Source organism: Megalobrama amblycephala, linkage group LG3, assembly GCF_018812025.1.
Source record: "Megalobrama amblycephala isolate DHTTF-2021 linkage group LG3, ASM1881202v1, whole genome shotgun sequence".
In the NCBI taxonomy this organism is placed as follows: domain Eukaryota; kingdom Metazoa; phylum Chordata; class Actinopteri; order Cypriniformes; family Xenocyprididae; genus Megalobrama; species Megalobrama amblycephala.
The window spans coordinates 28,821,227-28,844,735 of NC_063046.1; the positions used below are offsets into that span (position 1 = coordinate 28,821,227).

Genomic DNA, 23,509 nt, shown 5'->3' on the forward strand with positions numbered 1-23,509 from the left:
ACTCTATCAATCATAATTTATCTTTCCATATAGATATATCATGACAAATGATAAAAACACTGATCTCTGGTCAGCCATGGGGAATGTTCAGAGCAGCCAATCTTTTCCTGTCTGTCTGAGAGTTCACAGTAGCACTACAGTAGAGAAAAACACAACTTATCCATTTTAAACTGATTCACATTGCTGAGCTTGCTGAAGCACCCACATTTATCTTCAGCCATATCCATTTCAATACAACCTCTTCTTCTTCCTTAGATGGAAAAAAGGCTTGCAGCTGAGTTGGTACTCACATTACAGAGTATGAGGAGTAAAGATCTGATGATGCCACTCAAACCTCTCTGTATCACAAGAGCTTGATACATGTGCCTGGAAACAGGGCAAATGCACCTCTAACCATCATGTCCTGAAGGAAAGCTGGTAACGGTTTAGTCCCCCAGCCTAAAAGATCATCCAGTGTTTAAACATGTCTGAACCACTCCTTGGTATGTAACCCAGACGGCAGCTGTAATTACTGACGTTCCTCACAACACAATCACACACTCTCAAAAAGACACTCTAACATGCACCCTGCACACACACACATGCTCAACGACGCAAAATAGCTCAAGGCAGCTTTAATGGGGTTATTGAGTTTTTGCTAGCTGTAATTGCTAGTAATTTAGCACATTTACAGAAAGGGTAGAAATGTGACATTGGACCAATTATTCGATATGAGTCCAGAAACCCCTCATTAACTCTAGAAAGAAATGGCAATCTGAATTCGGACGGCCATGGCATTTATTCAGCAAGATCACCAGCTCCCACCAGTTCTCACAAATACGACAAATGGTATTTGCAAGCTAGTTTTATTGTATTGATTGTGGACTGGAATGTTCTTCTCTAATCACTACAGAGATTTATGAGCAGAAGTGTTTTCTTAAAACAAAAGCAGGTCTTAATGAGGGGCGCTTGATGGCCCATACTGTGAATACAATACCATTAGAGGAGACTTCAATATACTTCAATATAGGAAGGTTTTTAGGGTCAAAGTTGAGCTCACTAGGGACCGATCAGACTTTGGCAGCATCAGGATCTCAGCTTGATAATGAAGGCTGCGATGCCCCATTAAACTGCCCTCACTGCTTTTGCATATCTTTCCTCGTTTGCTTCTCCTCATCAATATAACATTTATTATGCTCCTTCCAATTTACCATTTGCAGACACCACATTAAAGATGGTTCACTCAGCCTGCACAGGAAACAAGCAGCTAATCTCTCTCGCGCGCTCTTGCTTCCTCCTGTTGTTATTTGCTTTGAGTATCAGTGTTCAGATGTGAATCTGCCTCAGAATGAGAGCTTCTCGTGGGCCCAGCTATAATTCCATTACAGAGGAAAACAAAAATCCCTCATTTATGTATGACGGAAAAACAACATAAGACATGCATCAATTAATTACAGCTCCTATTCAAAGTTAAACCAACAAAAACAGAAACCTAATCAATTTCCCTGGTAGACAGAGAGAGAGAGAGAGAGAGAGAGAGAGAGAGAGAGAGAACAAGCTGCTGGATTAATCAAACTTTCAACCATATTAAGCTGATTTAGGGGTATTGATGAGCTGTAGAATATGGGCAGCAGAAGAGATAGTGCTGTACAAGAACATATTGGTGAGGTTTTCAAGTTGTCACAATTTAAATAGCCTGACATTGTGTTTGTCTATACCATGTTGAAGCCAGGGCAGTTCATCAAAAAAATGTGAATTCTGTCATTTGCTCACCCATACCAAGCCTGTATGACTTTTCTTCTGGGGATCAATAGGGTTCAAAACAAAGTTAAACACCACCTTTTTTAATGGTATGAACAAAGACATTGCTCAAACTATCTTCGTATTCCACAGAAAAAAAATGTCATACGGGTTTGGAACAAGATGAGTGAATGATCTAAAGATTTAAATTTTTGGGTGAAAGATCCCTTTAAGATGGGCAGTTCACATGCCAGATTCCGTAGTCGGAGATCCAACATATAGCATAACTGCTCATCGGGTGACCCGAGTTCTATTCCTTGCTCAAGATTCTTTGTTGATCTCATTTTACTCTCTTCGCCCCATGCTTTCCTGTCTGATCTCTACACTGGCCTATCCAATAAAGCCATAAATAGACCAAAAATATAACTTAAAAAACTGTCAGATCCAACACAATATCATCCAAATGCAGAGCTAAGATGCTAATGATTAAAAGGAAGGCAGGGTCTTGAGATGTGTTTTTAAAAATTGAACGTCTTTTAACTGGACATTACATCTTAAAAATGGGGTGTTCACGTGCAAGATGCCTAAAAAGCAGCGAGACCTGCTGCAATTTAGCAGATGATTACATGGAAAAACAAAAAGCAGCACAGTGGAGCACAAAAACGCATTCTGTGTGAATCTGCCCTTAGTCTTCAAGCAAACAGCAGTTAGAGAATAGGATGACAGACATCAAACTGGAGAATGCCAGACAAGACACAACAAAACATGAACAAACCAGACTAGAAATGACCAGCACAGGCTAGATTAGACCAGAACATGGTAAATTACTACTCTTTGCTCGCACAGAACTTGTGTCAGAACTTGTGTTCTTGTCAGAACTATGTGTACTGTGAGTGTGTCTTTTCGACCCTCTAAAGTCGTGTCAACAGAGACAGCTGGGCCTAATAAGGAACAGAACAGGTGGGTAAAAATAATAATCAGCAACAGAAATGGTGTGGTCCTGCAGTGCTAGACTTCATTTTCTCATTGCAGTAATGACACATAGTTCACATTAAGAAGAGCCACAGGCAACCAGAAACTATCCCAACTGGGATTAAAAGAGTAGAGCTGCTCTTTGAACACTTTCAACACTTTCAACACTAACATCTATAATAGCTCTAAGAAGAGACAGGGTGAAAGGGTACACAGAATGGGAGGAATACAGAAACATAGTTGGTAAAGCTCTGTCTCACCTGCTGGTAGGTTTGAAATCTGCTGCTGTTGTATTTGAGCGATGGACACCCCCCACCCTTCAAAACAACATAAGAATTGAACAAAAACAACATAAATGAATGAAAATGTAAGAAAATGATGTAGACATGACCATAAACAATAATCTTTTGACATAACAGTGATACAATACAAACAAGATTTGCATTTCCTAAAGGAAATGGCAGCAAAAATAGTGTAAAGGTAATGTAAACTTAGGATTTAGGCTTTGGTTCTGCATTCTGTAAATAAAATGCTGCGTCATGTTATGTTATGTTGGCTGCACACAACTCACACATGATCACTGCCTTTTGTTAAAATGGCTATACATTGTTAAATATGCAAAAGAAAAGGGCAAATTAAAATTAAGCATGTAAAAGAAAAATTAATTCGTTGTGGTAACGTCACTGCTGCCGTTGCATTTTAAATACTCAAAAGTCAATGAAAGATTTTTCAATCTTCCTTAAAAGGCACAGTATGTAAGTTTTGCCGCTAGAGGTCACTTATTCAAAACAATATCAAAGGCGTAGCTTGATGACACCGTGAATGAGCGTGGAATCATAGGAGTTGATGTCTTCGCCTCCACAACCAATAAAAGTGATCCAACAGGACTCATGTTCAGAGCAGAAATCATGTTCATGGATGAGCTAATGTATTGAAGTTTTATTAACATTACTGTAGTATGAAGCAGGGCGGGGCAGAGAGCCTGGGACATTTTATGATCGTTGCTGTTTTTATTGTGCTGTTTTTAAAATTGTGGGTAATGCAGCGCTCTTTACTTGGTCAAAACAATCATACTAAATACATCAGAGTGTGTTGAAAGTTGTTATAATGTTACTCTGTGCCTTTGCTTGGTGGCTGGTATCAGACACTAGATGCACACTGCAGTAAGCTACATCGATATTGGAATATCATTAATAAAAGCTTGTTGTTCATAACAGCACTAATAAATGCTGTATTACTGTTACTACACATAAAGCTCTTTCTGATTATGCTATGTTAGCCACTTAAAAATAGCATTGTCTCTGATGGCATAGTACAAACATGTTACTTGCGGTACATCAAGAAAAGAGATTCAAACAATAAGACCAGCCATGTTGAGCTATATAACAATGATACGTTTACTGTTAATAAAGGTATCCAAACAGTGGCTCACCTGTCTAATAAAACAGATAATGGCGTCTTTGGTGTTTCCATAGTTTCTACGGAAGTAAAACCGAAAAACGAGGGTGGCGCGGATATAACGTCATTGGCAGGCGACGCAATGACATGGTCGTTACACTGGTTAAAAGAGCGGATTTCTCTAGATTTAAACGTTGTTGGAAACATTTGGGATAATGTAAGTACACAAGTCAACAAAATATATAATATAACAATGTTCTACTGGTTTTTGGATATTTTAATCCAAAAATCTTACATACTGTGCCTTTAATTTAAAAAAGTATAAAATGTACAAATACAAATAATACCTAAAGAGTCTGTTCAGCAGATAAAGCTGAGTAAACTGCAGAACAAACACTAAACAGAATGTTATACAGTACATTACATGGCATGGAAAAAGAAACAAGATAAAAAACTAAATACATTAAAAAAAAAAAAAAAACTTAAAAAGATAATAATAACAAGGGGGAAATTAAAAGAACTGTGAATTTGTGCATTGTGCATTTGAGTTGGTGTGACATTTTGAGGACATAAAACATGTGCATGTGATGTAATCCAGACACATTTCTCCATTACAACTAGGGGTGGTTCTATTAGCTCTGGTCTGGCCAGATATTCCTCCCCTCAGGCAGGGTTGTGGCCCAAACCCCACTGGGGCATATCAGTTCATGGCCAACACAAATGTTACATAATGTAGCACAGACACTGGAGTTTCCTTTACAGAGATATTACTGACTCTAGGAGAAATTTAATAGGACCCAAAGAACCCATCATTTAGGAACACAAAGGAGCATGTGAGCCCAAGACAGCCCTCTGAGCTGCAGAGCTGATTTCACACAAGAGAGAGATTTGTGATTGTGGTTTCTGACTAGAGAGCAGTCAGGCAGTGATATCCCTTATGTCTTCTGTGTAGTAAAAGCTAACGGTTCATGACCAGTAGCTTTCTTGCATTTTTATCTGTGTAATAACTCTTGGCTTGTTTCCAGTGGTCAGTTCTTTTCTCTGTATGTCATTATGAGGTCTGGGATCCTGAAGAGAATCTAACAGAAAACTTTTCTCATCCTCTCCAATCTCACAAGCATATACATGCATATATCATCACATCAAGTAGAAGCCTAATGTTATTCTGTCCTGCCACGTAACATGAAGGATAATGGATTCAAGGGGTAGCGAACCACTTCCTAATCAAGCATGAAAATAAATATCACTTCTGGAGACTTCTGTCTGACAAACAACATCTCATGCATAGACATAAATATATAATAATTTATATTTTTACATATTTTCTAAACAACATAAAAAATGAGAAGGAACAAAGACTTATTATAAGCAAACATAATAAATGAAATATTCCATGTATTCAATGTAAGCATCATTGCATGTATGTGAAAATGCTTTAAATTTTTCATGCAGCCCTCATGAAATGCTCATGGGGAACTATTAAATGCATCCTTAAAAAACCTTCATGAAAACCCTTTGGACACACACACACACACACACACGCTCTCTCTTTCTCTCTTTCTTTCTCTCTCTCTCTCTCTCTCTCTCTCTCTCACACACACACACACACACACACACACACACACACACACACACACACACACACACACATAGAGTGCAAGGAAAATGCAAAATGCATTTCTGCACAGCAAATGAGATGTTATACTTTTCACAAAAATGCCTGGTGGCCACATCTGAAGTTGCAAACACACCAATACAGACTCAAGCGCACAAGCGAACACATTTACACATATTTTAAGTACTTCATCTCATTTGATTTTCTTTTTTATTTGGAATGCAGGCTAAAAGATATGATTATTCATTAGAAAAGAAATCTAGCATTTGAGCTAAAAACAAAAGACAGTCAAAATAATGTAGTAAAAAGGATGGTACTGACTCTGCCTGGATAAGCTACAATCAAAACATTCATAAATGTTTTAAAATAACTGAAATACATATGCAAAGCACACAACAGTTGTGTTGTTGCTCTGTAATCATAAAGAACTATTAACGGAAAGCTCTTCCGCATTCTGACTCGCTTGGGACACATTGCGCTTTGTAATTTAATGTAAATGTTAATGTACATAACAGAGCAGTCTTAAATACCATATTTACCACCATATTTACTTAAATATATTTACCACTGTATAAACACTGTAGCAACATCTCAGTTGGATGAGATAGAGATATTTTATATTGCCAAGCCCTACTTACTGTATACATTATCAATAAACCATCAAGCCCCACAAAAAGAGATGCGAGTAGTATTTTTGCTTCAATAAAGCATAGCTAGAGAGGGTTCTTTTCACAGAACAACTTGATATTCACAGATCAGCATCTCTCATAACCATCACAGAACTCAATACTCTGCTTAGGGCCATACAAATTTAAATCAGGAAGAACTTTATAAGCCTGGAAAAGAAAAAAAGAAAACTTGGCAGCAGGCTTGATCCACGTGGCTGGATTTTGAGAGATGTGTTCTGGAGAAGCATAAACGTTCTCTCTGTAGCTCTTACCTGCTGAGAGCTGCTTTGGTTGATCTGAGCGAGTCACTGTGTGCAAGTGCTTCTGCCACAGAACTGTCACTGGAAACACGCTTCCTTTGGAGCTCTGCAGCCCTGAAGAAACGACAAGAGAGACACACACAGATACGTTATCAAGAGGAATATATGGTACTGAAACAGCAGGCCAGTCATTATAACTGCAGCCAACAAAAACAAATGCTGTGGTGTACCACAGTCCAGCTGCTAACAAATCAAAATGATGTTTGTGCTTGTTCTTTAAGGCTTTGTGATTAAAAAAAAAGAAAAAAGTAACATGCAAAGACCTACAGTTATAGTCTGGTTAATACAAAACACCTCTAATAGATAGGCTAAAACATTTAGAAGTATGTTTAGATGCATACTGTTTGTGTTTATAGTATATAATAATCGTATGTGAGCGAAAGGGAAAAGAAGAGATGAAGGTGGAGACAGAGAGATAGATCAAGATAGAGACACTATCCTTTGATCTCCACTAGTGCATGCATCACCCTGTAGCAGTCTGATCTCATTTGGTGGAAAAGCATAACCGGTGGAAAAACATTACGAAGACAAGAGAGAGTGAAAAGAGAGAGAGAGAGAAAGCCAACATTTCCAGAGACTCAAAAAGACAATGCTTCTTGTCACTTTGTTCACCCACAGTTCACCCTGGCTAACTCAGCACTTAACACCACAAAGAGAACACCACAAAGGCTAATTACCTCTTTTTATTAATTTAATATTCCTTTCATGAGCGATTCTGTGTGATTCTGAATTGAACAAAAGCATGTTCAATGTTGGCTAGGCGAGAGATCGTTATTTCATGCCCAAGGGAGTTAAGGGATGTAATAATGCCTGCCAAACGCATCAGCGGCTGTACGCCTGTGTGACTGATTGCGTGTGTGCGACTAACAACAAATCAGAAATAGAAAAGTTGCCAAAAAATTGCATACAAAACAAAAAGTGCCAGTTATTAAATATATAAATAAAAAAGATGAAATGTACAAATGAAATGTGAGACATCCAAATGAAAGAAAGTCAAAAATGGAAAGAGAAAAGGATGAGCTGAGGAAAAAGGAGAGATGTAAATTACAAGAAGGTGAGCCAAAGTTCTCTGAAACTCTAAAAGACTCCTCACAAACATGTCATTAAGACTGCACAAAACTATATTTAAGTATCGACAAGTAAGAAAAAAATCCAAGTCTCTTGCAATAACAGGCAAAGCGAATGGACATAATGATATCTGAAATCATTTATACTGCTGTTTTTACACATTATTCAAGAAAAGAACCCAGACATATATATAAAAAATCATTACAGAACCAGAAACCAAACAGAATGTCGACATTTTGTAGCTCTGTATGCTTGTGGTGTTTCTAACACAACAGAGCTGGAAAAAACAAAACAAAAAAACAACACACAATAATCAAAGTAAACAAGACTAATTAAAGAAAGCCTCAACTTTGATGTGAAATACCCAGGTGACTTAGAGTGAACCCGGTGAGAGAAAAGATAGTGTATGAATCATTAAGACAAATGACACATTTACTGTAAATGTGAAGTAAAAGAAGGACTTTCTGAAGTTTAAATACAGAAAGATAAAGGGCATATCAGTGCATCTCAAGCACCCACAGCTCTTAAAGACATAAGACTGACTGTTATCTCACAATCACAGCACACATGACAGCAGCAGCAGGACTGAACGTGCTCTGAGGGCTCACTCAATGTTTTCCATTGGGAGCCATAAACAATAGCTCCTATCTGTTGGGTTATACAATCATGACATAATCAGATGAGAGTTATGCCCAGTGAGCGGCTTCTCAGTGTTTCAACCAGACAAGCTTCAAACAACTGGGGAATGCAGGAGGGCAATGATCATTATACAAACATCACAGAGCAAACTATTCAATCATTCTTATCAATCAATACCCTATTATTTTCTTTCTGACCAGCATGAGCTAAATACATGAATAGATTCATTAGCAATTATCAGCTAATTGATAAGATTTTATTTATTTATTTTTTTTTATATGCATGAGTCCCATCTAATTGGTTGTGGCGGTGACGTCTCAATAATATATAGAGATATTCTTAATGTTACTCCGAAAACAGAACACAGTAGTTCACCCAAAAATGAAAATAATGTCATTTATTACTCACCCTCATGTCGTTCTACACCCGTAAGACCTTTGTTCATCTTCAGAACACTAATTAAGATATTTTTTATTAAATCCGATGCCATTGTAAATCTCAAGATCCATAAAGGTACTAAAAACATATTTCAAAACAGTTCATGTGAGTTCAGTGGTTCTACCTTAATATTATAAAGTGACGAGAATACCTTTTGTGAGCCAAAAAAAAAAAAAAAACGACTTTTCAACAATATCTCGTGATGGACAGTGGTGTTGTGTTTAATAATTTTGAATGGATCTGCATAGTATTTAAATTCAGTCCTTTGGTATCTCCCTGTGGTCTTGTTTGGTGTGGCAGGTTGACTTGTGTACGGTGTTCATATTAGGACTTCCTCACACCTCAGTCATAAAACGAAAAGAAGTCATGCCTCAGACTAAAAGGCTTCAGTCATCGGACAAAACGGCATCACGCCTCAGACTGAAAGGCTTCAGGTCTCAGGAAAAACGACGTCAGGTTTCATACAATTAGGCATCGAACTAAACAGCCTCAGACCAAAAGGCTTCAGACGAAAAGGCATCGGATGAAACAGACTCAGACTAAAAGGCATAATTTTTTTTTTTTTGTATATCCTAAATTTCTATTGGCTTTTATCCCATCATAATGCCGTCCTCCAGTTGTCTTTTTCTTTACTGTTACTATTCCCAAATTAATGTAAGGTGTGTACAGTGGGTGCGGAAAGTATTCAGACCCCCTTAAATGTTTCACTCTTTGTTATATTGCAGCCATTTGATAAAATCATTTAAGATAATTTTTTTTCCTCATTAATGTACACACAGCACCCCATATTGACAAAAAAAACACAGAATTGTTGACATTTTTGCAGATTTATTAAAAAAGAAAAACTCAAATATCACATGGTCCCATGTATTTAGACCCTTTGCTCAGTATTTAGTAGAAGCACCCTTTTGATCTAATACAGCCATGAGTCTTTTTGGGAAAGATGCAACAAGTTTTTCACACCTGGATTTGGGGATCCTCTGCCATTCCTCCTTGCAGATCCTCTCCAGTTCTGTCAGGTTGGATGGTAAACGTTAGTGGACAGCCATTTTTAGGTCTCTCCAGAGATGCTCAATTGGGTTTAAGTCAGGGCTCTGGCTGGACCATTCAAGAACAGTCACAGAATTGTTGTGAAGCCACTCCTTTGTTATTTTAGCTGTGTGCTTAGGGTCATTGTCTTGTTGGAAGGTAAACCTTCGGCCCAGTCTGAGGTCTTGAGCACCCTGGAGAAGGTTTTCGTCCAGGATATCCCTGTACTTGGCCGCATTCATCTGTCCCTCGATTGCAACCAGTCGTCCTGTCCCTGCAGCTGAAAAACACCCCCACAGCATGATGCTGCCACCACCATGCTTCACTGTTGGGACTGTATTGGACAGGTGATGAGCAGTGCCTGGTTTTCTCCACACATACCGCTTAGAATTAAGGCCAAAATGTTCTATCTTGGTCTCATCAGACCAGAGAATCTTATTTCTCACCATCTTGGCAAACTTTCATGTGTCTTGCACTGAGGAGAGGCTTCCGTCAGGCCACTCTGCCATAAAGCCCCGACTGGTGGAGGGCTGCAGTGATGGTTGACTTTCTACAACTTTCTCCCATCTCCCGACTGCATCTCTGGAGCTCAGCCACAGTGATCTTTGGGTTCTTCTTTACCTCTCTCACCAAGGCTCTTCTCCCCCGATAGCTCAGTTTGGCCGGACGGCCAGCTCTAGGAAGGGTTTTGGTCGTCCCAAACGTCTTACATTTAAGGATTATGGAGGCCACTGTGCTCTTAGGAACCTTAAGTGCAGCATAATTTTTTTTGTAACCTTGGCCAGATCTGTGCCTTGCCACAATTCTGTCTCTGAGCTCTTCAGGCAGTTCCTTTGACCTCATGATTCTCATTTGCTCTGACATGCACTGTGAGCTGTAAGGTCTTATATAGACAGGTGTGTGGCTTTCCTAATCAAGTCCAATCAGTATAATCAAACACAGCTGGACTCAAATGAAGGTGTAGAACCATCTCAAGGATGATCAGAAGAAATGGACAGCACCTGAGTTAAATATATGAGTGTCACAGCAAAGGGTGAATACTTAGGACTATGTGATATTTCAGTTTTTCTTTTTTAATAAATCTGCAAAAAATCTCAACAATTCTGTGTTTTTCTGTCAATATGGGGTGCTGTGTGTACATTAATGAGGAAAAAAAATGAACTTAAATGATTTTAGCAAATGGCTGCAATATAACAAAGAGTGAAAAATTTAAGGGGGTCTGAATACTTTCCGTACCCACTGTAAGCGTGGATGTTAATTATGTAGAATCTATCTGTTCATGGTATTCATGTAGGCTATTTATGTAATCCCTTGGTGAATAAGAAAAGAAAAGAACAGAAAAGAATGTGCCGATTTTCACATTGGTCTGCAGAAAAACAGCAACGGGCTGAATGAAAATGTAAATGTGACTCTTCCAACCAGATACTGGTATTTTGTTTTTATTGTTATTTTTTTATGCATTCCATTTTTATTCTTATGTATTTGTTTCCTTTTTTATGTTAAGCACTTTGAATTACCATTGTGTATGAAATGTGCTAAATAAATAAAATTGCCTTGCACAATAGAATCTCTGACAGTAGGTGGCACTGGAACAGCAGAAATAAAGCCGTTTCCTTGGTAACCTCTGTACACAAAGCAGCTGTGCTTATAACAACGCATTCAAATAGAGTACCTCAGGGATGACGTGTTTTTGTAGGCCAACCCGGAAGTTAGCGGCGCACGGGTTCCCACGACTGAAAGCCTATGCATTTTTCCCATAGACTTTTGGAAAATCGCGGAAAATAAGCTCTGTGTTTAATAAAGGGTTATGACACTTACACGTTTTGTCTCTTTTCAGCAGAGGCTTCCAATAAGGTAAATAATACTGAACAATATAAAATAAAAGTAAACAAATGCACCTTCCCTACAGACCTTTCTACATTTACTAAATAGAAATTATGTGTGATGATGGCCCAAGCTAAATATATTGATTTACACATAAGATAATATCAATTGATTTCATCAAAATCTTTACAACTTAATAATTAAATCTTTACAAAGACAGAAAAATGAAATGCAGAAAAAAGCTAATTTACTGTCTGTATTCTCTGTCTTGAATTCTCTTACCCCCTCCAACCACACACACACAGAGAGAGAGAGAGAGAGAGAGAGAGAGAGAGAGAGAGAGACAGAGAGACAGAGAGAGGAGATTAGCAGGGGCTCCGGTGCTGTATGACTTCTTCAGGCAGCTATAAATAGAGGATCGGATCAAGCTCTGCGCTGCAGGAAACGCTGTTTTATTCACTCTGTACCACATAATTATACACACACACAATCTCACAATCACATTCTCATTCCCATATGCAAACATGCATAAACATTCATGTATGAACCTGCATACACATGTATGTTTACTGTATATTAAAAGCATTTCAAAAGCAACAACTATTAAGCACTCAAGGTGTATTTTAAACATACAGTTCTCAGTACTTTAGAATTAATGTTGTTAATGTAGTGTAGCATTTGTACAAAGCCGTAAGAATCACACTGCCACCAGGTGGCTCGATGCTCTACTGCTCTGAGTTGGCTGAATTTACAGAGCAGAAGCTGCTGTCATCTAACAGCCATCTGAGTTATTAGTGACTGATGATATTGAACATGTCTCCTGTACAAAAGTTTGTATGAAATAACTAATTTATCAACACAACATTATACTGACAGGAAAGGCAAAGATTAGCTTAATGTGTTACCCAGAAATGAAAATTCTGTCATCAATTACTCACCCTGAGTTGTTCCAAACTTGTACATATACTGTACAGTGCTCAGCGTAAATGAGTACACCCCTTTGAAAAGCAACATTTTAAACAATATCTCAATGAACACAAAAACAATTTCCAAAATGTTGACAAGACTAAGTTTTATATAACTTCTGTTTAACTTATAACATGAAAGTAAGGTTAATAATATAACTTAGAGAACAAAATTTTCAGTTTTACTCAAATTAGGGTGATGCAAAATTGAGTACACCCCACTGAAAGTTTCTGGAGCAAAGCTAAATTTTAGACTACAAATGTCTAATTTAACAAGAATTCAACCACAGGTGAGTCTAATTATTCATTACACAGGTGTTTCCTAAAGCCCAGGCAGAAAAAAGCCCGCTTAGAGTTTGCCAGGGCCCATGCTGACAAAGATGAAGACTACTGGGACTCTATTCTCTGGAGTGATGAGACCAAGATAAATGTTTTTGGAACTGATGGCTTCAAAACTGTATGATGTCGCAAAGGGGAGGAATACAAAGAAAAATTCATGGTGCCTACAGTGAAACATGGTGGTGGCCGTGTCCTTATGTGGGGCTGCATGAGTGCTGCTGGTGTCGGGGAACTGCATTTCATTGATGGCATCATGAATTCACAGATGTACTGCTCTATACTGAAAGACAAGATGCTACTATCATTCCGTGCTCTTGGTCGTTGTGCGCTTTTCCAAGATGACAATGATCCTAAACACACATCTAAGACAACTGTTGTATTTCTGAAGAAGAACAGGGTGAAAGTGATTCAGTGGGTCTTGATCTGAACCCAATCGAACACCTATGGGGAATTCTGAAGAGACAAGTTGAGCATCACTCTCCATCCAGCATCCAGTCTCTATAAAAGAGGTCATTCTTGAAGAATGGAAAAAGATAGATGTTGCAAAATGTTGTCAACTTGTTCATTCCATGCCTAGAAGACTTGGTGCTGTCATTAAAAATGATGGAGGCCATACAAAGTACTAGATGTAGTAGTTTTTGTTGTGGGGTGTACTCATTTTTGCATCACCCTAATTTGAGTAAAACTGAAAAATATGTAATCTAATTTATATTATTAACCTTACTTTCATGTTATAAGTTAAACAGATGTTATATTAAACGTAGTCTTGTCAACATTTTGGAAATTGTTTTTGTGTTCATTGAGATATTGTTTAAAATGTTACTTTTCAAAGGGGGTGTACTCATTTACGCTGAGCACTGTACATATGCATATATTTTGTAGTCAATCTAACAGTATGTCATGTATAAGATATTTTTCGAAGACTGTCTCTCTTGAACTATTTTTAACCATATAAAGGGTTCCCAAAACAAAATTGGACCTGATTGACCTCATTGTATGAAAAAAAAATATCTTCTTGTGTTCCACAGAAATTCAGTCAAACAGGTTTGGAATGACATAAGGCTAAGTAAATGAGTTTTGAGTAAACTATCCCTTTACATAATGGCACTGGATACAATGAAACAGTTTCCTGTGTGTTTGTCCATGTGTGTATTTGCGGTGTCTTACCTAGGTCCAGGTGAGTTTGGTGGAGAAGAGGAGGATGATGGGAAGGCAAATTTATGTGGATCGGACGGGACATCACCAGAGTCCACCAGGTCTGGCATGCCTGGCGATGTGCTGACCGTCTCTGTGAGAACCAGTTCTGGGTCCAAAACAAACAGCTCATCCTGAGAAATCTCAGTCACGTAGTTAAGATGCTCCTGAGACAGACGGCAGACAAATGTGAATGGTTTGTTTGTGGACAATCAAAATTGCTCAATTTTAGCTCAAATTACTCTAAGAGGTATTGTATGGAGGACTCACTTGAGCTCGATCAATCCTGTAGAATCGATCCGCTGTTGTAGCTGTAAACATAAATAAGAACCCAAATCAGCCCTTTGATTAGGTACCGGACCTTCAGTTCAGGTCTCAAATTACACAAAAATACTCTTTCAACATCTACACTCTGAAAAACACTGGGTTATTTTATCATGTGTTGTTATATTTTTTGTCTACAGTATTTCTGGGTGTTTTTGCTTATCAACAATTTTTCGCCTTTAAATAAAAGAAAAAAAAAAAAATTGTGACGTGAAGGCCAAGTATGGAAACCCATTTGCATTTAACCCCTTCAAGTAAGTGGATTAGGAGCAGTGGGAGCGGATTTTGGGTTAATTGTAACCCAGCAGTATAGAAATGTTTAAATATGTTTAAATATTAGTTGAGTTAAAAAAAACATTGGGTCAAACATTTAACCTAATCTAGCTGCACTGTTGGGTAAGTTACTCTAAAAGGTAATTAATTACTAGTTACTAATTACATCTTCAACAGTGTAACTAGATTACTGTGCTAATTACTCTCTCTAAAATGTATTGCATTACTTATGGCTAATTACTTATTAAAACACATATCAACCTCAACCAGTTGAATAATACAAGGTTAGACATGAAACTGCTCTTTTAATTCTTTCCAATAAATTAAAAAATCCTATTTAAAGGGAGAAGATTACATTAAAAAACATACAATTAACACTAGATGTTAAATTTCAATGTTACATTTCAAATGAATTGTTTTATATAGTATAGTTCCATAGTCTATACAGTATTTAATGCAATTACATCATAAGTAACTATAAATAAATCACAGAAAAATTAAGAATAATCCTTTACTTTTTCAAGGGAAAAGTAATTAAATTACAGTTATGAATTACTTAGTAATGCATTACACCCAACACTGCCCAGCTGGGTCAAAACAACACAGTGCTGGGTTGCCAAAATGACCCGAATTGGGTTGTTTTTGTCCCAGAATTTTTTAGAGTGTCCTGATATGCATGTGAATTAAATCTGGCAAAGAAGAAAGCTCTCAAAATATTTCGACACGGCTCATGACAGTCCTCGACAGGGTTGGCTGCAACAGATGTCAGTAAGATGATCTGAACGAATCAGAGGGTGCCACAAGAAGGCATGCCAGGTATTTAGACCAATGGTGTTGCAGGATTTGTGAAGGTGTGTGACACTCCCCTCATGTTGTCTTAATGAGCGGGAAAAGAGAGATTGCCACAGGTCTCACATCTCACCAAAGCAAATTACTCCCAAAGAGAATGCATGTGCTGAAAATGCACACAAACAAATTCCCAAGAGCTTGTCCTTGTACCTGTAAATAACACATTTGCAGCGAAAGTAATGAATGCACATGATTCCTCACACTCTGGTGACATCCTGCCCCTTAATGCTGCTCTGGGGCATGAACAATCTATTCCACGATTCATGAAAACTCCATAACACTGGCCTCGGATCAGACTTTCCCCTTGCTTGAACTGGTAATTATTTGGCAGCAACTTCATAACACTGAGCTGAGATCAGAAATGCTGCCACAATCAGTCTGAAAAGCTCTGATTCATGCTGCAGCTCTCTGCTCTGGTAATAAAGCCCTCGGAAGCTTTTTAGTCTTAAAATGAGGAGATGAGTTCTGCTCTGGGCCAGTGGGAAGAGAGGAAGGAGGGACTGGAATGAAAAGATGAAAAGGGTGGAAAGATGCAAGTACTGAACAGGGGATTGTGATGTACTGTCATTTCACTGATTTGATGTGTAGCAGTTTAGGATCTATGTGAATGTGACTCAGCTGTCACAGAGGATTTGTGTATAATGATGACTGACTCCCCATATCTCGAGATGCTGTCAAAGGAAGTCTGATGGCCCTTTCAACACAACTCACGTCAATGTTTCAACGCACCTCTCAACAAAAACAACACCTGGCTATATGTAAGCTATTGCTATTTATCAATTCTCTTAGAATACATTATTGTGTATAATTATCTTTTTGCTTCAGTGCATTGGGGAATGCTGTTATAGGAAGTGTGTCATTTGAAAGCCTTGACTCTTTGAAGCCCATATTATTTTTACCCTCATCACTCTTTTTATTTAATTAGTTGCCATTATATGGTACTTTATAAGTGAATATGGATACTACGAGGTTGCATTCTTTTTATCAAGAATAAATAGACTTATACAGTTTGATTCTCCACTTTTCATCAAACTGACGTTAATCCAAATCTTTACAGCTTCACATTGAAAGGTCCGTATGGTGCCAATAATGGGCTAGTAGGATAAAGTGTAAAACAAACAATAAAGCACTATTTAAAAATATACTACCCTCCAAACCTTTGAGGTCAGTACAATTTCATTGTTTTTGAAAGAAGTATCTTGCTCAACAAGGCTGCATTTTTTTTTTTTTATCAAAAATGCAGTAAACAGCAATATTGTGAAATAGTATTACAATGTAAAATAGCTGTTTTCTATTTGAATATAGATTAAAACTTTATTCCTGTGATGGCAAAGCTGAATTTTCAGCATCATTGCTAAAGTCTTCAATGTCACATCCTTCAGAAATCATTCAAATACATTGATTTGGTGCTCAAGAACTCCAGGTGCATATGTATACTGTACGTATGCAACATATGTGGTACTGTACATCACGTGCATGCCTGAGTGATGCCTCTTTCATAAATTTTCAGAGTTCCTGCTGACCTGCTGGTGTGACCTGGTGGAACACACATACCCAAAGAGTTCATCATGTCAGACATGCAGTTAATATGATGTAAACAGCTCCTCCCTCTTTCTCTGTGGCTGTAATTCTCTCCCGCTGCCAGTAATCATCCTGGCACTCCTTATTAGCACTGAAATGTCAGAGTAGATTCTGTTCTTTAGTATGGAGATTCATGACTCTTTCTCTTTTCCTCTTTGCCTCGCTTTGATTCTAGCACTGATAAGAGAATATTTTTCGGGGTCTGATTCATGGTTTTGAATCTCTGACCTTTACTCTTTGCCATTTTATTCACTGCAAACACCTACAGCTTTGTGCACTGATAAACACAACTCCAGCCCACATCCTTGAGGGCCACCATGGCACACTTGCTGTTCAGTACCCCAGATCTGACTCTCTGAATTCTACCATCCAACCTACTGTGAAAAGAATACTCACAATCGAGAAAGCACCATTTTGGCGACAGCCTCTGAGATGATATAGGCTTCGATTTGGCCCCTTCACCTTCCTGTGAATGAGAGGAGGAGGAAGTATGGGGTAGGAGATAGGAAGAGAAGAAGAGTGATACAGTTCTGATTAGTGTCAGTTTATGCCATTTAAAGAAAATGAACAGCATATGAACAGTGTGAAAGTTCACTATTTTCACCTCACACACACACACACACAGAGAGAGAGAGAGAGAGAGAGAGAGAGACCTGTCATTGTTTCCTGTCACATCTATTAATCTCTTTCCCTAAAGCGCCAAACTGCCATTTGAAGATCTATGCAAGTCATGCAACAGAGTCAAATACACATTACAAAGACTACACTCACAGAATCCACGAACACATAATGAACACAACACCTGCATGCACCATCACCATAATGAAAGCTGCCATTCTCAACAGAAGCTAAATGTGATCGAAGGCATCCATCCACACAAAGCACATGGGAGCACTTAGGATCCAGGGGAAATATCCAGGGAACGGAGCTCCGAGCGAGTGGATTTAGCAAAGCAAGCATTTACTATGCAATAATTTGTGCCTATTTGAAGTTTCACCCATAACATCTGTCATGAGGGAATGCCTTACTAATGAAGGTTCTTTACGTCTGCAAACAGACTAGTGTCTAGGAGGCGCTAGAGTGCTCTAATCTCAGAGAATTATGTGGGAGAGATTTAGAATGAATTGCAGAATACTCTGCTTTAGGGATCATGTTAAGCTCTATCTGAAAACAAACTCTCTTATTTTATCTCTTCTGAGGTTTAGGCACTCTCAAGGTAAACATGCCTCTGAGCCAAATGTGCTGCTGAAGTTTTATGTGGGTTTGTGCAGAAATGTCCATCAAAATCTGATAGGCCTTAGTACAAACAGCACTCTGTTTGGTTTTCTAGATTCTTTGTCCAGGCTGTATTTCCAGTCTTGTTCCTGAAAGTGCTCCAGGTGTGCCTGTCTCACCTCTCACAGGTGTCTTACCCACCTGGAGCACCAGCCGCTGCAGAGATGGGTGACACGACACAAAGTCCTGCAGGAGACCCCATTACATTAGATACATACACACACATAAACCCCATCTGATCAGGCACACAGCCCATCAGTTCAGATACACACAAACAATCATATAAGATTTCTCAATCATTTACAGTATAATCTCCATTGCAGCAGATGGACAACAGTGTTTCTAGGAAAAGACCCTACAGCACATGAATTAATGAGAGCATGTAAATTTAAGATTACTTTTCTTTTTGATAAATAGTTTATACTACCACAGACACTCACACATCCTTCCTGCCAAGGGTGTTTCATTATGACACGCTGCAGTGTGTGTGTGTGTGTGTGTGTGTGTGTGTGTGTGTGTGTGTGTGTGTGTGTGTGTGTGTGTGTGTGTGTGTGAGAGAGAGAGAGAGTGAGAGAGAGAGAAAGAGATTTCACCTGCTCTTGCCTTCCTTATGATAACAAAATCAAACCAAAAAGTAGCTCTGACTGATTTGGAAATCATTTTATTTTCCAGCTGAACGTGAAGTTATTTGTGCAACCACTGTTTCTCAATGGGAAAGTATGAATTAAAACAAGGACAGTATGGCATAAACAAATAATCAGGGATGCAAACAGGTAAGGGGGAAAAAGGTGAGAACATTGCATGGGGCGGAGGGGGGCATGCTCCGCACGGAATTGTTTTTTTTAAAGATATTTGCTTTACATGCTCATTTGTAGTTACTTTAAGGGATTTTTTTATTTATTTTTTATTACCTTCTCTGTCCAAAACTGTAATTTTTTATGGGAAAAAAAAAAAACATTTTACCAAAATCAAGATTGAACACATTTGGTCAAAATATCATGTTATAAAAGATGAAATACTATGCAGGCTATTTAAGACTATATTGGCTGATAAGATGGCAATATTGAGCTGAACTGCAAACTGTTTGCCTTCTCTCTCTTCACAGTTCCCACATCTCAGACCTCACATACATAAAATATTACCCTTTATAGACATAGTTTTTAAAGTAAAGAGTAAAGGAAGCACTGTACAGTACTTTCTGAAACAACCAGTTCTTTATTTACCCTTGTAAAAAAACTACTGTTTATTGATTTCTTAATACCTATTTTACTATTCAACTATTGTTCATGAAGGTGTTGCTGATTTTTCTTTCCTATTGTACATAAACCATTTTGATACTGTGTTGCCACTACAATCTGGGTCCTAAAGGACAAACCAGTTGAGCACCACTGTTCTGTACTGTATCTATAGTGCAGTATAACTTTTCCCTCCTTATGTTCTGACTGTGACTGACTGTTCCCATCATTAATCAAACTCCAACACCTCTCTCCTCTTCTCTCTTTTCCTGTCCTCTTCATTTCTCACTTTTACCCTACTCCATCTGTTAAATCCCACCCTCTCATATTTTACCTCCTGTAGTCTCTCGATGTGAGCTCGGCAGGTTTCCAAATCACTGTCTCCCGGGACAACGATGAGACCCAGTGGAATCGCTGCAGTAAGGATGGAAAGAGACGAAAAGTTAGAACGAGAGATGAGGAGAAGAAACAGAATCTTTCCATCACTCTCACAGTAACAGTTTCCTGCATGTTGTGAAAAACTTGGCCCACATATTTCCTCTCAGGAGATACTGATCAGCAATGGGTGAAAGAGTAAAAATAAAAGAAAGAACGAAAGAAAGAAAGAAAGAAAGAAAGAAAGAAAGAAAGCCTTCTAAATCATTTAATGTATAAGATGATTAATCTCTATCTTTGTGAATATATAAGCAGAAGAGTTGATGAATATGATTTATGGCAGTTGTATGCAACATGTACTGGCTCAGACTCAATCAGTCTCATTCAAACTAATCTGCAGATTCCTCATGAAACAAGGTCAGACAGTAATAGGACATGATGGGGAGGATGTGACAATTTTGTGTGCACTAGAGTCTAAACCACTGCAGGCTTTTGTAGACACATGGCTGTGGGCCTGCTCTTATATGTGTCATTGAGAGAATATGATGAAATATGATGTTTGTGCAGCGGTTGCTGTGGGTACATGTGTCCTCTCATGCATATGGACATTCTCAATTTACTTTAGAGGAAAAGGGTGAACGGCATAGAACCTACGCCAACTGTAACGTGACACACTCAACCACCTTTAACATTATGGAGGTGCAGTAGTGTACGTTTGAAAGCTGGAGGAGCAGTCATACCCTGACCTACCCTGAGCTGAGTCTCACAGGCTTCAGAGAGGCAGGGTAATATTTCTAAATTAAATGAGGTTTCTCTAGAGGATGGCAAGTTTCTTTGACAAAGTGGGGAGCGAGAGAGTGAGAACGACAGGGGAAGCAGGAAGAAACGAGCAAAGAGAGAGAGAGAGTAGCGAGATATGGGAGAGGTCTCTTCCATTGAGGAATGTTGGGTTGCTTAGCAACATCTGAACAGTCATTTCTCAAATTCAATTCAGGTTTGTTCTGCGCTCTCTCTCTTTCTGTTGAGTTGGTGGTATTGTCAACGTTCTTCAGAAGAGTGAAGAGTGATGGACAGCAGTGAGCAGAATAGAAACAGGGACGTGTGATATATTTTTCTACCGCAAAGGAGAGCGTGCAGAACAACTGTATGGACAACAAAGAGCGAATCGCTTTCTCACAGTTTGCATGCACTTTAAAAATTTGATTTCAGTAAAACTAAAGCAAAAATTTGTCTTTATAAAATGTCACACGAACATCATGCAAGTCTGTTCTTTTTTGAGAAGACTAACAGGCCTAGATAATGTGTTTGTAGCTTGGCTTCGTCCAGCATATATACACGTTACTCACACTACAATTGGTCTCGGCAGAGAGTGCTTCTGAAAAAGAGAAGTGATGCGCAATGCGTATTCAATAGTTCAATTATCTTATAACGCATTGTGTCATACTTAGATAGATAGATTGATTATGACTGTGCATGAAGACATACTTACTATTTCTATTGTGCACTCACTCTCTCACACACACATACAAATACACAGATGTTCTAATACACACTAGCAGAATATGTTACAGAGAATGGATTTCTGAGAACAGCTGCTGATATATCAACAAAACCAGAAATGTGTGGCATTAACGGCACAAAATGATCTGTCAAAATACAATAGCAGCATAAACCTGAATCTGAATGTTATTCTCAGTGACCCAACTGTGTCAGTTCCATCAGTACATGAACAACCACTCAATGTAGCAATGGGACGACACCTAGTGTTGAGAAATAGAACTGCAGCTTGAATATGAGTAAATGTGTGCATATTTTAAAGTGCAAAAAAAAATGTAATGTAATTTTGAATAATTTAATATAAATGATTTATCCATGCATATCATTATTTAATAAAAAAGTTCCCTTGTAATCTTTAATCAAAATAACTTCCCCTCCTCTCTTGAAGTGTCATCTCTTGTCTTATCTGATGACGTGTTTACTGGCGCAAGGGCAGAACATTATGTCACTCACACTTTCAGGGCTGTTGAGCAGAATCGTAAACACCTCTGATTGGCCATTGTGTTGACGTGCTCATCGGCTATGTCTGTGATTGGCTACAACGATCAATGCACAGGAGCGTTTGAAAGCAAACAGAGTTTGAATTTGAAAGCAGGCGTCTATCAGCAGACTGGTCTGCGATAGACGCCTGCTTTCGAACGCTCCTGTGTGTATCTGTGTAATCGATCGGTGAAGAGCGTCACTGATGACTATTTACAATATGTTTTTGAAGCGTTGATCATTGAAGCCAATCACAGACATATCCGATGAGCACGTCAATACAATGGCCAATCAGAGGTGTTTATGAATCCGCTCAACAGCGCTCAAAGCCTCACATTTTTTAAATTTTAGTGCCAACTTGGTACCGAAGTTGGTACTTTTGATAACTCTACCATCCAATGATCTAATCAATTCCAACGGGACAAACTCAAGTCCCACCCTACATTTTTTATTTTTCGAGAAGCTGTTTTACTTGGATATACATCACAATAAGGAAGAAAATACTATTCCAACTTCAATTTCATGCTGACTTTAAAATAAAATATTATTTGCAAATAGTTCAAATTGATTACTTTACAACTAAAATCTTGATTCTGAACGAGTTTGATAGTGCTCCGTGGCTAACGGGCTAAAGCTAACATTACACACTGTTGGAGAGATTTATAAAGAATGAAGTTGTGTTTATGAATTATACAGACTGCAAGTGTTTAATAATGAAAATAGCGACGACTCTCGTCTCCATGAATAAAGTAATAAACTATGGTAACTTTAACCACATTTAACAGTACATTAGCAACATGCTAACGAAACTTTTAGAAAGACAATTTACAAATATCACTAAAAATATCATGATATCATGGATCATGTCAGTTATTATTGCTCCATCTGCCATTTTTCGCTATTGTCCTTGCTTGCTTACCTAGTCTGTTGATTCAGCTGTGCACATCCAGACGTTAATACTGGCTGCCCTTGTCTAATGCCTTGAACATGGGCTGGCATATGCAAATATTGGGGGCGTACATATTAATGATCCCGACTATTACGTAACAGTCGGTGTTATGTTGAGATTCACCTGTTCTTCTGAGGTCTTTTAAACAAATTAGATTTATATAAGAAGGAGGAAACAATGGTGTTTGAGACTCACTGTATGTCATTTCCATGTACTGAACTCTTGTTATTCAACTACGCAAAGGTAAATTCAATTTTGCATTCGATGGCACCTTTAATATGTGTATTTCATACTCACAAGCTTCTTTGAGTTTCTCCTTGTCGTAGTGCAGAGCTTCATAATCATGCATGCTGATACGGCTCACTCTGATCCTTAACCGTTCTGGAAATGGTTGCTGACTACTGGATGGAAAACGATTCCAGT

The 23,509-nt window shown here is 38.3% G+C and overlaps 1 protein-coding gene across 16 annotated transcripts in view; it reads right to left on the reverse strand.

The window, feature by feature from the left end:
• dgkza (diacylglycerol kinase, zeta a) overlaps nucleotides 1–23,509 on the reverse strand; it is a 118,206-nt gene that overhangs the window by 15,014 nt on the left and 79,683 nt on the right. For 10 of the 16 annotated variants that reach the window (XM_048184906.1, XM_048184908.1, XM_048184909.1 and 7 more), the window contains 8 exons: nucleotides 23,384–23,487; nucleotides 20,060–20,139; nucleotides 18,632–18,676; nucleotides 17,612–17,681; nucleotides 14,459–14,499; nucleotides 14,162–14,355; nucleotides 6,645–6,746; nucleotides 2,952–3,008 (listed from right to left, as the gene is read on the reverse strand). In XM_048184906.1, coding sequence (XP_048040863.1) covers nucleotides 2,952–3,008; nucleotides 6,645–6,746; nucleotides 14,162–14,355; nucleotides 14,459–14,499; nucleotides 17,612–17,681; nucleotides 18,632–18,676; nucleotides 20,060–20,139; nucleotides 23,384–23,487 — 693 coding nt within the window. The remainder of the gene's footprint in view (nucleotides 1–2,951; nucleotides 3,009–6,644; nucleotides 6,747–14,161; nucleotides 14,356–14,458; nucleotides 14,500–17,611; nucleotides 17,682–18,631; nucleotides 18,677–20,059; nucleotides 20,140–23,383; nucleotides 23,488–23,509) is intronic. The other 6 variants (XM_048184896.1, XM_048184903.1, XM_048184904.1 and 3 more) reach the window with 4 other exon arrangements.